Source organism: Balaenoptera ricei, chromosome 6 (genome assembly GCF_028023285.1).
Source record: "Balaenoptera ricei isolate mBalRic1 chromosome 6, mBalRic1.hap2, whole genome shotgun sequence".
In the NCBI taxonomy this organism is placed as follows: Eukaryota; Metazoa; Chordata; class Mammalia; order Artiodactyla; family Balaenopteridae; genus Balaenoptera; species Balaenoptera ricei.
The window spans coordinates 111,559,119-111,572,492 of record NC_082644.1 but is presented as its reverse complement, the minus strand read 5'-3'; the positions used below and the strand labels follow the sequence as shown (position 1 = coordinate 111,572,492).

At 42.5% G+C, this 13,374-nt stretch overlaps 1 protein-coding gene across 8 annotated transcripts in view; it reads left to right on the top strand.

Annotated features, from left to right (window-relative positions):
- Window positions 1–13,374, top strand: part of DENND1A (DENN domain containing 1A) — a 534,065-nt gene that overhangs the window by 319,093 nt on the left and 201,598 nt on the right. For all 8 annotated transcript variants that reach the window (XM_059925586.1, XM_059925584.1, XM_059925585.1 and 5 more), the window contains exon 11: window positions 11,708–11,753. In XM_059925586.1, coding sequence (XP_059781569.1) covers window positions 11,708–11,753 — 46 coding nt within the window. The remainder of the gene's footprint in view (window positions 1–11,707; window positions 11,754–13,374) is intronic.

The following is a 13,374-nucleotide window of genomic DNA, read 5'->3' as shown; positions in this document are numbered from 1 at the left end:
CATATTAAAGCATTCCTTAGTAATATCCTTTAAAGAATTATGGAATAAGTTGTACCTATCACCAAGATTTTGTGAAAAAAATCCTTTACATAGGCTTTTTGATGACTTGCTAATAATTGTGGACTTATGTTATCATTCATTATTATTCATTCGTTCAACAAATATTTATAGAGCACTTAATATGTATCAGGCACTATGCTATGCTATGCTAATTAAATGTTACTAATAAAAGGTCCCAGTAGAAGCCATATGGTATTTCCCATGTAAATACCTTTTTCTCCCTACTCTTTCAGAAGTAGTCCTAAATGAGGACCACAAATCATTTCCCAAATTGAATTGCATATTTGGGTAATTCTGGACACCTGTTAACATATTTCCAAATATGTGATAAAATATTTCCAAAGCAGATCAGGACAAGTTCATATTTTACCCCCAAAAAGGCAGCCAGGCCAAGAGCCAAGTTAGTAGCTAACTCCTGATGTTCTCTGAGGGCATGGTTGAACCAAAAAGTTAAATCAAGTGTGTACAATTAAGGTTTGGATTTTGTATCTGACTTTGTAAAATACTTCATATTTTCTGACATTTCTAGGTGCCGCTGGAATCCATTCTTCCACCCAGAGTGGAAGATTCTCTGTGAGACAGATTCTCTGTGAGACGTACTAGTTCTAGGCTCTTTATCTGTGCTGTATATGGGGTTCTGAATCAACCCCCACAGGCTGCATTATGTATTCCATCTAGGATTTTTAGCAAACAGTCTTAATATGCCTTTTCACAGGGTGCGTAGTCCATGTGGGTGATGGGGCATCTGTCCAGACACAGCTGTGAAGTGACAGATGATCAGAGCTGGGTCCATTCTAATCTCTGTCTTCATTGATGCCATGAAATTTTGCACAGGGAATAGATTGATGCTAAAGTAAGTGGGATTGTTGATATTCTTGGTGGCAGTGATAGAAATCAACAAAATGTGGTATGGTAGAAACAGAAAAACCCGGCTTTGGTTCTGGCTTCCCCATTTACTAGTTTTGAGGTCGCTGAACACCTCTGAGCCTGTTTTCTCTTCTGTTGAATGTGAATAGTAATAGCTACTGATAAAAAGCAGGTGTTCCATAAATAGTGGGTACTATTTTTGTTATTACTGACTATGTGTATGTATTTGTAGTCAATATATATTAACGTGTATGTGTTTGTATATGTGTATATATATAAATGATCCAACAATCCAGTTCAAGTTCACAAGACCCAGGTAGGATGGAAGTGGATTAGGTAGACAGGTATGACCGAAATTCTTTTCTATTTATCAAACTCTGGGCTGTGCAAGTTTTGCTCAAGATTAAATTCTAACACATAAGTAAAAACTGTGTTGTTTCCATTTTGCAGCAAGTATTTATGAGTGCCTTTTATGTCCCTGGCATTGGGCATAGGGAGATAGGAGCTTATAGATGGTTCTGGATCTGAGGAAACACTGCTTCACAAAAGAACTCAGGTGTCCAGGCAAGAGTTGGGAGGTTTTTTTTTTTTAAGCTAGGAGGCATCAAGGGGCCATGATAGGTCCATTGCTCTGGGGGTACAACCACTGCAACAGGAACTCATCTGGGAAGATAGGAGGGGATAAGGACCAGGATTTCGGTTTCAGACAGAAGGAGGAGGGAAGTTGGGTCTGTGCTGGGCCTGATGGTTAGAAAGTGCACAATGTGTGTTGGCTGAACAAAGTGAAATTATAGATTCCTGGGTAAATCCCTTAGTAAGATTTGGCTGAACTTGACCTTGAGGTTTGAGCAGAGAGGGTAAGGAGTAGAAAATAATTCAGGCTTGGAAGTCAAAGCTCTGGGTCCAAATCCTGGCTCTGGTCCTACTGAATTTATGTCTTTGGGTGAATCACACAGTCTCTCTTTCCTCATCCACAGAATATAGCTAAAAATATAGTTCTCCGTAAAGAGCCTGGCATCAAGTAGGCACCTAAAAAGAAGTTGTTAGGTGATGACAGTCACTGAGCCCTATATTGAGATACACCTTCATTTCCTTCAGCAGCACCTAAAACTGAAAATGCCAAGAGCCTTTGGAGGAAGCTTTGGACAATTTCTGAGTAAACTGTCTCCCTGGTAGAAAATGGGAGAGAGAAGAGATGGCTCTTTGCATTATCTATGCTGTGGATTCTGTAGGAATCTATATCTATACTGTATAGGTTTTATAGGAAAACTGCCTTTTCAAGTTCTCCATTTGATTTTTAAAAATTGAAATGTAATTCATATACCATAAAATTCATCCTTTTAGAAGTGTACAATTCAGTGGTTTTTAGTATATTCACAGGGTTGTGGAGCCATCACCACTATCTAATTCCAGATCCATTAGGTTTTTAATACCTAATTTTTATTGTTGTTAGTAAGGGTAATCCACCCTTATTAGTTAAAATAATACTTTTTAACCTTTCAGAAGTATATATAGCTAAAAGCAAATGTTCTATAAAAATGTGTAGTCTATGTAGATGGTTGGCATCAGACCCTTAATCTGATCCCTCCAAGGTGCCCCTGCTGGCACAAGTGCTAGGAGTACAGTGTGTGACAGCTCTCATCCAGCCTCAGCATTGACATTCCTGTGAGGGTGCTGAGGCTTGCAGGGTTAGAGAAGACATAGTGTCCCTTTCCCACGGGAGTGACCCTTCCGCAGTCGGGGATGGTGGTTGTTGGCTCGCCCACCCACCCTTCAGGGAGCTCTCCTGACTGCAGCCCACCGCCCCATGGTCCTTCACATCCTTTGCTGCAGCATCTACATCTGAGTGTCTGGACCCACCCTGCCAGTCCCACCTTCCCAGTCCCCTTTCTGCTGCCTGATGTGGTAAAGGGCAGCAGCCTGCCTCCCTTGCCCCAGTTTCTGCCTGGCCTCCATGGGACATAGCTGGCTCTTATCTGTTCTTATATGACCAAGCCTTGGCCTGGTTTTCCATTTCTTGTGTCACATCCTGTATGTAATTCCTCACTCCTGCCTGACCTGGAGCCTGTCTTGAATCCAACACTTAGAAAACTCTGGAATTTCTAAGACATAGTGTAGTGGTCTCTGCAGCAAAGACATTCTACATATGTTCATGGTCACCAGTAGAGCAGGAGCCACAGACCATGTAATGTCATCCTCAGAGAAGCTTCAGCTCTGGAGGAGGTTACCTTGTGGCAGGGATTTGGGGATGTGTCGCTACCTCTCCCACAACGAGAATCCATGAAGCACCAGCGTAGTGCTAGGCTCAGAGTTATCTCTCAACAAATGTGGGTTTGTCTTCCCTGTGAATATTTGAAAGACTGAGAGACTAGGCTAAGAGGGTAATTGGATGCTCTGCACCTTGGTATGTGACGTATCTTAGTCCTGGAAAAACAAGAAGAGATTTTTTCCCCCTTGTTACCACTTGGGTTTTCAACGTTTAAACTCTTTTTTGGGGTTACTTTCTCTTGGTTTATTTATCCATAAACCTCTTTTTCTCTTCTTATTTCTTCTGTACATCATTCTTTCCTGGATTTCTACGAGGGTCTCATGGGTTGCTGGTGGCTCAAACCTGAGACTTCCTTTTGCGACCTGGCTCTGGCTGTTAATGGTTCTCACTGAACTCTCTGGGGCAATAGAGAGCCCTGTCTCCTGACCTTTCCTCTGTGATTAACTTCTCCTGCTGCAGTGGTCTTAGCCATGGAGCCCTTCCTGATGTTTTCCAAGTCTGTCTCCTTCCGGTAGACTGAGGAGGCATAAAAGGGCGGACTACTCTAGGCTTTGATGTTGACCTCTCTGGGTTTTCGTCCAGGCGTTATCTTTATAACTCTTGTGTTTGTTTCAGTTGGGTTTGGTGGCTTGGAGCGCTCTCCCAACCCCCAAGGTTACCCCAGGAAGCCACAGGGCCACACTCAGGAGGGCATCGTCCCCCCTCCCCACTTTCACCATCAGCTCAGATACACACGTGTCTCGCATTAGCAGGCCATTTCCAGTGACCAGCACCGCGCGCCCAGCTCCTCCACTGCTGTGAGCCCCACGCTCTGGCTGCCGAAACCACAGATGGAAGTGAGGCAGTCTGTGCCGCCTCTCCTAATCCGGGGTTGCTCCTGTCCTCATACGTAGGGCTCCTCATCCTCTGCTATCGCTCATAAATCAGGGAGGGCCAGTTGGAAACCAGGCAAGAACTTAAATACTTTTTCCCCTAAGAAAACCTCGATTAACTAATGGCATTCGCACCCCTTCTACCTTTCAAGTCATATTTTCTGCCTCTCACCAGCTGTGACCTTTGTCAAGTCACTTAACCTCTTGGAGCCATGGGTTCCTCTGTGAATTACGGAGATCAGCCTTTCAAGATTGCTGTGGGAATGAGATGAGGTCATCTTGGGTCCGCCCCTCACGGCAGCCTACACACATACAAGAACATGCTTATTGGCTGTCCACTATTAATTGTCATCTCCAGATAGGTAGGGATCAGAACTATTTTTTCTCTCCTCTGTCCTCAGCCCAAGGTGGTGCCCAACACATAGTAATATTTACTGACTGACTGACCGACACACGGAAAACACTGAGCACGTAGTAAATGCACCATAAGTTGTTAGTTTTCTCTCTTTCCCCTCCCTGGTTGCCTTTTTAAAATGGAAGCTCCTGAGTGACTAGTTTATTTCTCTCTATGGACACCGTGAATCACATTACAATCCTGTTTCCCTCTTTGGGTTGGCAGCTGGAGGACTCAGAGCCAAACTTGGGGCCATCCCAGCAGGTGTGCAGAACCTCACAACACACATTGAAGTACTCACCTCACTCCGGCTTATGTTTTTTCCCTTTGCCCCTATTTTTGTTCCTATTTTTGCTGCTGTATTGAACATATTTCTATAAACTGCCTTAAATTCTATTTAGAACAAGAAAGGGTGTCAATTCATTTAAGCTAGTTGGCAAATGTAGTTTTATTCTGGCTACAAAATGTCCACTTGCTATTTTATTTTTCAGCTGTAATTATCAAATACCCATTTTTTTTCTTAAGTGTAACATAATGGTTAAGTGTAACATAATGGTTTAAAAAAGTTAATGTAAAGCAACAGTAGTATAAGAGACTCTGAAGTAGGAGGATGTGGGCTGGAATCACCGTTAACTGTGACCATGGGCAAGTTTCTGAGAATCCCTTTTTTAATCTATAAAATGGTTGGTATAAATTGGATTATTTGAGGATTAAGTGAGATAAGGGCTCCCGCACAGCCCTTGGTACTTGGTGAGCACTCAGCACGTACCCGCCTCTTTATTCCTCCAGCTCTGCACACAGCCCTGCCATAGACTCTAGGGAATCAGAAACAAAGTTTGGTTCTCCTGTGACTGACAGTCTGGAATAACCATACAAATTAGCGCGTGCTTTATGCCAAATGGGCAACCCAGACAAAAGCCTCTGAATAGGGAGGTGTTAGCAACCCCGGGGTGATCTGAGAAGTGGTGCTTGGCGGACAGCACAGGTTCAGTAGGACTTAGAGGAGGCGGGGACTGGGGCCCACAGGGACACTCGTGGCTCAGCTCAGAGGCAAGTTGGGGTTCCTGTGGTGAGGGGCTGGCCGGAGTCTCGGACAGAACGTGGAGGGGCCCGGGACTTGGCACAGCTGCTGGCGGGCCCCCAGGGAGCAGGTTAGAGAAAACCTCCGAACCTCCTTCCACTTTTCTTCCACAGCCGGGCACGTGCTGGGCTCCTGGGAAGCAGTGAGCTTGCTCTCTCTCAGTGTGACAGACTTGGGTTCTAGTCTCAGGGCTGCTGTGTGACCTCAGTGAGTTGTTTAGCTTCCCAGCCCTCATTTCCTCATCTGTATGGAGGGCGGTGGTGGTACCTACCTCATGCCGTGGTCGTGAGGGTCCAGTGAGAAAGTGCCTGTCAAGCCCTTAGCCTAGTGCTGGCTATGGCAAGTGCACCATGGACAGCACTGGCTCTTCCTGGCTCCCTGTGCGGCACTGGCCATCGCATTAGCTTGCGGCCCATCTGTCTGGTCACTTTCAGGAAGATGAAGACTAGGATTATCTGTGTTCTCCAACAAGGTGTGTTGTATGGTCTTTGTTCGCTTTCTTTCCCCCGTTCTGTTGTCCTTTAACCTCTCTAGCAATGCCGCGCTTCGTTATTTCAGAGCAGAATTTTAAACTGTAAGACAAACTGTGTTTACACGTTTGTTTCTTTTCAAAAAAGAAGGAGGGGCGGGAGGGAGGGAGAGAGGAGGGAGGAAGGAAGGAAGGAAGGAAGGAAGGAAGAAAAGCTCAAATGAGTAAGACCAAGAGTTTTCCTTTCCTTTAAAGACAGTGAACTGAGGAAAGACTTGTGGGCTCCCTTTGCAGATCTGGGCATTTGGCTAAAAAGGTGGAGTGCCTCTGAGAGGCGAGATGGGTGCTGTGATGTGTACACTGTAATGCTCACTATGCTTTAATATGGGAAAAGAAAAAGAGTAGACCTTCCAAACCCCTGGGTAGCTCTACGCTATATCCTTGCTGAGGTCAAAGAGGTGTTGCTCCTGGGGAGGCGGGGGTGGGGGCCCTCCTACCTCTCTCCACATCTTATCTCTCCTCCCCTCCCCTCTTCTCCCTCTTTGTCTTGGGAAGCTGCCTTTTATATATTTGAGCAGCCAGTGTTCCTTTATTTCACCTGACTCTTTTCCAATTAGTAGCCGCTCACCTCAGGGGAACATAATTAAAAGGGCTCTAGTTATCTGGGGGAAAGGAATTAACAAATTGAGAAAGTGCAGTAATAATGAACGGGGACTATAGGATCATTAATAAGTCTGCAGTATCCATATTCATGCCTGTCCATTGCTAGGAATGAGCTCATGCTGCAGGACTTACCTATAAGAGCAGTGCTCTGCATTGCGGGTCTGGAGTTGGTGAGAGGATTGGGCGAATAGCCCCCTTGGTTTTCCAGCACTCCTTTTCTTTTGGCTTAAGTACTGAGTATGTGCTGTGGGACAGTATAGGCTTTCAGTCCAACAGCCCTGGCTTTGAATTACAGCTTCACTACTTACTAGCTTTGTGACCCTGGGGCAAGTTACTTCACCTTTCCAAGCCTGTTTCCCAATCTGAAAATGTGGGTAGTAGTGATACCTTGCAGAGTTGCCTTGAGAATTACGTATAAGTGATGCACAAAAGCACCTGGGTTATAGTAGCTCAGTTGATATTAGTTTCTTTTCCCCTTAAGAGGATTCAAAGTAAACATACCTTTCAGGTAAAGGTCATTAAATTGTCACTGCCTTGACACTAGCAATATAACCCCTCTCCTTTTCAGGGGAGAAGGAAGAAAGAATAGCTTTTACTCTTCCAAGATGACAGTGATGAAGTCAGATAGTGCCATAATTCCCAGAGAACAAAGGCCTAGGGCAGATACACCCTATCCCGCTACTCAGAGATGTACAGTGGCATCCCACAATCGCCATCAGCCATAGGGCAGTTGTGACACAGTTGTGATGGCCCGCCTATGCATGAACTTGGTCATAGCTGTTAATATTATCACCCCTTTAATTTAATTATGTGCACTGTTGGTTCTGCACATGTTGTGTCTAATTGCCATTTAAAATGTCTTCCAAATTGCAGTCAGATTCAGCATTGAAATGTAAAGTCAGTGTGAATGTTGAAAGGCACCAGAGCAGAGAAGCATGGTGTTCATTTACTATTGGTGAAACAGATATTTGCGTTATTTTCTTGATAAGCAATAAACAAGTTCTTTCTGGGACCTAACAAATGAAGATAGCGTCTAGATAAAGTATTATGTTTTGTTACTGAGATACCTTGGAAAAAACATGGGCATTGATGACTCTCAATCAGAAAATGATTCAGAAGAGTCAGGTTCTGAATGTGAAGTTTTTTAGTACTAGCTTAACCAATTTTTTGCTATATTTTCTTTTTAAGAAAGCGTGATGAGTGGTTTTACAAATTTGTCATTCTGTGTGATAAGCAAGTAATGAGTCATAGTTTACTTGGTGGTTTTTGCATTTTGGGTGGTACATAAAATCGAGTTTAAATGTTACCCTCTGAAGAAAGTGATAAACAACCCTACTGAACTCAGTAAGTAGACAAGTGACAAGGGAGTGTGCTTGGGGTCAGAAACTCATGTATAGAGGTGATGCCTGTCAAACACCTCACACTCATCACGGAGTCTCGACTGTCCTCACCAACACTGTGCCAGGTATCCTTCAGAACCAGGGAAGGAACAAGAAACCATTCTTTGGGCACTAAGGGAATGGGTCCAGTCATACCAGCCATGCCAGGGCTGTGAAGAGAACCCCCTTGGGCATAATAGCTTACTGAGCCTACCATGTGCTGCTCCTGTGCTAGGCACTTCATGGGTTCTCTCTAATCCTTGCTGCAATCTTGAAAGATTTCCACTGGGGCTGGTACTGCCCTTTTAAAAGACACTTTGCCAAGATATAACAAAAGATATTAAAAACAGTCCTGCCCTTTGACTTGGTAATTCCATATTTGGGAATTCACGCACATGAAGTTGTTCATTTTCATTACGATGTTACTTATAGTGAAAAGTTGGAAGTGACTTAACGTCTAACTCTAGCAATAGGGTTCAGCAAATTAAGGGACATCCATACTTGGTTGAATATTACATAGTCTTTAAAATAATCACAACGGTTACAGTATAATATGGGAAATGTTAATGTAGCCAATGAGAAAACAATAAAATATATGCACTCTATAATTTCAAAGATATTTTAAAATATTAATGTTAATATTGGAGGAGAATAATACAAAAATAAAAGTAGTTGTGATAAGATGACTCGATCATGGGTGAGTGTGTCCCCCCCCCAAAATTTCTCTTTACAACAACAACAAAAAACAAACAAAAGAGAATGATTCAGTAGCTGCAAAAACTATTGAGGTATATTGAGAATATAAATTGTTTTCAGAATGCAGGTAGAATTACCCAGTTACATATTTGCTACATTGAGATGTTAAGGAGTCTCTGGGGTTTCTTTTTTTCTCTCTCCCTCTCCCCACTTGAAATTTGTAATCAGTATATTTGCAGAGCAAAAAAGCAGTAGATTCAGGGACACATTTGAGGTTTTGTAAGCAAATGATGACACAGTAAAAGGTATTTGTCCAGATTTGCATTCATACAAAACATGGCGTGCTGTGATTTCAGAATAAATGTGTTTTAAATATTTTCTAAATACAGAGCTGTTGCAGCCCTAAGTTGGCTAAGAAACTACATTTCTATGACAGGCCATAATTACTCTTTGGTAAATTATTGGGCTTAAAAAAAAAAAAAGCGCCTACCTAATGGTACCTGAAGAGTGAGTCTCACTTTGTCCCTTTCTACATCTGCCATCACTTCTAAGACTCCTTTTTACTCTCCTTCATTGATTTTTATTGCAGGACAAAAGGGCATGGCATTAAAACCTACATATTTAAAATTCTAGAAAATTTTTTTTTTCAGATGAGAGCCTATAGTCTCAGATAAGAGCCTAAATTATACAGAGGCTTTTGCTGTAGGTATTTATTTTTACCTTTTTCTCACAGTTGTTTGAATGTCCTTTTCTATACATTAATTCATTTGTTGGAATTTCAGTTCTGAAATTCTAATTAAAACTCAGGGTCATTTGTTACTTGCATGACAGTGCTGGTAGGAGCTGGGAAAGTTTATAAGATTTGGTTAAATATTATGGATTTGAGTTTTCTCCCTTCTCTGTGTTTGGCTGTACTTCTGGACACATTAATAAGTGGCCATTTTTCTGGAATTCTGCACTCTTCCTGCTTCCTTTCATTACATTAGGCAAGGTTCCACTAGATGAGGCATTTGCAGTCTTAAGACTTCCTGCCAGGGTTCAGACTTTGTATTTTTGACATTGAAGCTGTCGTGTTCCTGAAGCTACTTAATTAGAAACACATTCATTTCAGTGTACACTGGAGAAAGCTTGGACAGCAGCGCCAGGCACACTGGGAAGTTTGAGCATTTGTGTAGCTGGCAGCTAAACTAATGGTTTACAGTTTAAGGGGAAAAAATATCGTAGGGCATTTCCTTGCCCCTAGAAGCAAAGGGAAGCTGAATGTGCACAGCAGATACCTTTTTTTAAAAGGAGAGAAGAAGAAGAAGAAAGGAAAGACAACTCCACTTTCACTGCAGTTTTGTGTCTAATTCTTTCTTTGGCTATTATCAAATACAAAAGTCTTCTAGAAGAATAGTTCCCAAACTGTGCTGCTGATATTCAAGACTGGTTTACAGGCTCCCAAGATATATTACTGCAGAGGTCTGTAGTAAGGAGAACATTTTATATTCTGGGGAAGGATTTTTGCTTGAAGAATTTTATTTGTTGAATGGTAATGAGGGAATTGTGCTCTTTCTTATTTTTAAATGTTTGAGCAATTTTAAAATGCACATATGATGTTTAAAAAACCTTCGTTGCCCATCCATTGCTTTCAGGATAAAGCCTAAACTCCTCAGCATTCTGTGGAAAGCAAACCTCTCCTTTTTCATTTCTTACCACTCCTCGTTTCCCTGCCCTGTCCCCAAGAAAGCCACCCTCCTAGGTCCACTTCCACGCCACCAGCTGCCCCGGCGGAAAGGTACCTGGGCACCTCAAGTCTGAGCCAGGTATCTTTCCACTGGGCTCATAAAATACCTTTTTGCACCTTTCTCAGGATGTATCCCATGCTGGAGAGACAGATGGAAACATTGTCAATGTCTCGCTTCCTCTCTACTCCTTGACCTCCCTACCTGCAGGAAAAACACTGGGTGGGAGGTGGGCCTGGGGATTTTAGGTCCAATATTACAAAGTAAATGTGGCATGGAGGAAGAAGGTTTGGAGTCAAATCCTAGGGTTGCCGCTTGTTTTATGGCATTAGAGAAGTGCTTTAAGCTCTCTGGGCCTATTTCCTCCTCTGTAAAATGGGTATAATACCTACCTTGTGAGGTTGTGTGGGTTAGGAAAGATGAATTTCAAGTTCCTTGTATAACGGCTAGCCCATTTATCGTTGGTAAGTAGCATCATAATGATAATGTATGTGTGTGCCCCTGAAACCAAAGGAAGTCAATCCATAATGCCCAGGTTTTAAAGCCCCTGGAGTTGGGTTCTCATCTCCTGCTCAGTCACTAACTAAGGGAACCCATTGCTCTGGGAATGAAGCAGTTGCAGTTGGAAGGGGCTTTTTGAATTACAGTGTCATCAGATGGCATGTGTGCAGTTGGGGTGGAGATGCTTGCTGGCTTTGATGCACTTTGTCCAATCAGAATGGACAGTTAGATCACATCTCTTGATGGCAGGAGGAAACAGCAAATAAAAAATCATTCCTCTTTGAAGCACATCATGCCCTCCGTCTGACATTGTTAACTGCTTTTTCTGTTGTAATCATGGCAACAGTGGTTCCCATTTGTACCAGGAACTGTACTAATCACTCGACGTATATTTTCTCATTCTGATAGCAAGCTGCCAGTTAGATTCCAAAGTGCCATTTTAAAGATAAGGCAACTGAGGCTATGCAATCGCATGGCTGCTATTTAGGGACTAACGCCAGGGTCAGTGCTCTTCCCGCCACCCATGCTTTTAAGGCTGCCCGCATTTTGAAATTCTGCCGAAGTTTCAAAGCTTGGGAACAAAATGTCACATTAGGATTTTTGTTGTGAAAGGAAATGTAACTGTGCATACGTTTATTAAAACAGTTTTTCTCCAAATAGTGAACCATCTGTAATTTTCTGTCAGAAGCAACAGACATTAAAGCAGCTGTGTGTCTCTGTTTCTCTTCACAGTGCTCCCATGCCCTACCTCATAGGAATCCATTTAAGTTTAATGGAGGTAAGTTGGCTCCTCTCCTCCCCAGATATCTCTACTTGCGGTTGTGTTTTGCTGTGTGGCAGTGGAAAAGACGCAGTCTCTGGATTCACAGCTCTACACACGGGAGCGTGTCAGAGCAACACCTCATGCACAGAGCTGAGCGTTCAGCTTAGACCCTTTCCACTGGGCTCCTGTTTCCAGTGTTTTTCCACTTTGTTTGGAGATTGTCAATTTTCATGGGTGAGGGAGTGAGGTTCAAAGAGGCAGGAGGAAAGGGTTCTTTAAGGGTTTGAACGAGGGAAGGGAAATGATTCACTTTTCAAAATGATGTTTATTCTAAAACACTGCAACAATATTATATTACATTTTTTCTCTGTAGAAAATGTGGTGTAGGAAATATACAGAAGTATAAATAGGAAAATTTAAATTATCCACAATACCATTATTCCAGATTCAACCACTGTTAGCATTTTATTTTTCTTCATCCTCCTCTTTATTCTGTGAATATATATTTTGTATAAATGTACTTCACTGATATGGTATAGAATTTTATGTCTGTATTTCATTTAATATTATGGCATGGGGATTTCTACATGTTTTTGTCTACTCTCAGTAATAATTTTTAATTTGCTACCGGTCCTTCCACTGTTTGGATATGCCACAACTTAGCCATTTTCCTATTACTGTTGGACACTTAACACTGCTTATAATTTTTCACTATTATAAATAGCATTTCAGTGAACATCTTTATGCATAAGGCTTAATCTGCATCTTGACTTACTTCCTTAGCGTAGAACCCCTAAAGTAGAAATGCTTGGTCAAAGCTATGAATCTAAGGCCAGATTGCTTTCTGCATGGCTGTACCGGTTAGATAGCAATTCTTTTAAAGGACTTTTCTGTGCTTTTGTAAGTGCCACTGGTTTGTAGACATGAACCCTAAGCTTTTCCCTCCTCAGGAGAGAGCTGAAATTTGCACTAGAGCAAAATGGGGCAGGAGGTAGGGGGCTTGCCTGTTTTGCACAGGAGATAAGCTCTCAGAGGGAAAAGCTAAAGCCATGTCCGTCTGTGATGATGCTTTGCATGTCTTAAAGGAAGTGCTACTTCTCTTCTTCTGTTGCCTTCATTTCACGTCGACGAGGACCACCTGCTTCTTCACTGTTGCACACTGTGCTATTGTGCTTACGAAAATGAAACAAGTTGGTTATCGAAAAACCTGTTTGTTTGACATTGAGAATCTTGATCAAAATAGACCACAGAAATCTGCTCAAATTTCTAATTTGACAGGACGGCCATGTGGCTCCTACATTCTGTTAACAGTTCCTCCTTGTCATCACCCAGCCCTGAGCACATACAGTACACAGTTTATGGACTATCTTGGATGGTGTATTTAGATCAGCCTGAAGAGATTTCTTCTGTGTTTTACCTTTGTTTGTCAAGTTTGGGGGTGTATTCAAAGCTCCTGTGTGAAAAATTGAAAGTGAGTACTTGCTAATAGAACTTTCATGTCAATTGTTGTACAGTTGGAAACTCTAATCTAAAGACCATTTGGTCTCTCGGCATCCACAGCTCTTTCCTGCCTCTTCTGCCTTCCAGGCTGTTCCAGCACGGGTTTTTTTCAGACTCCTTTTCACAGCCCTTTACC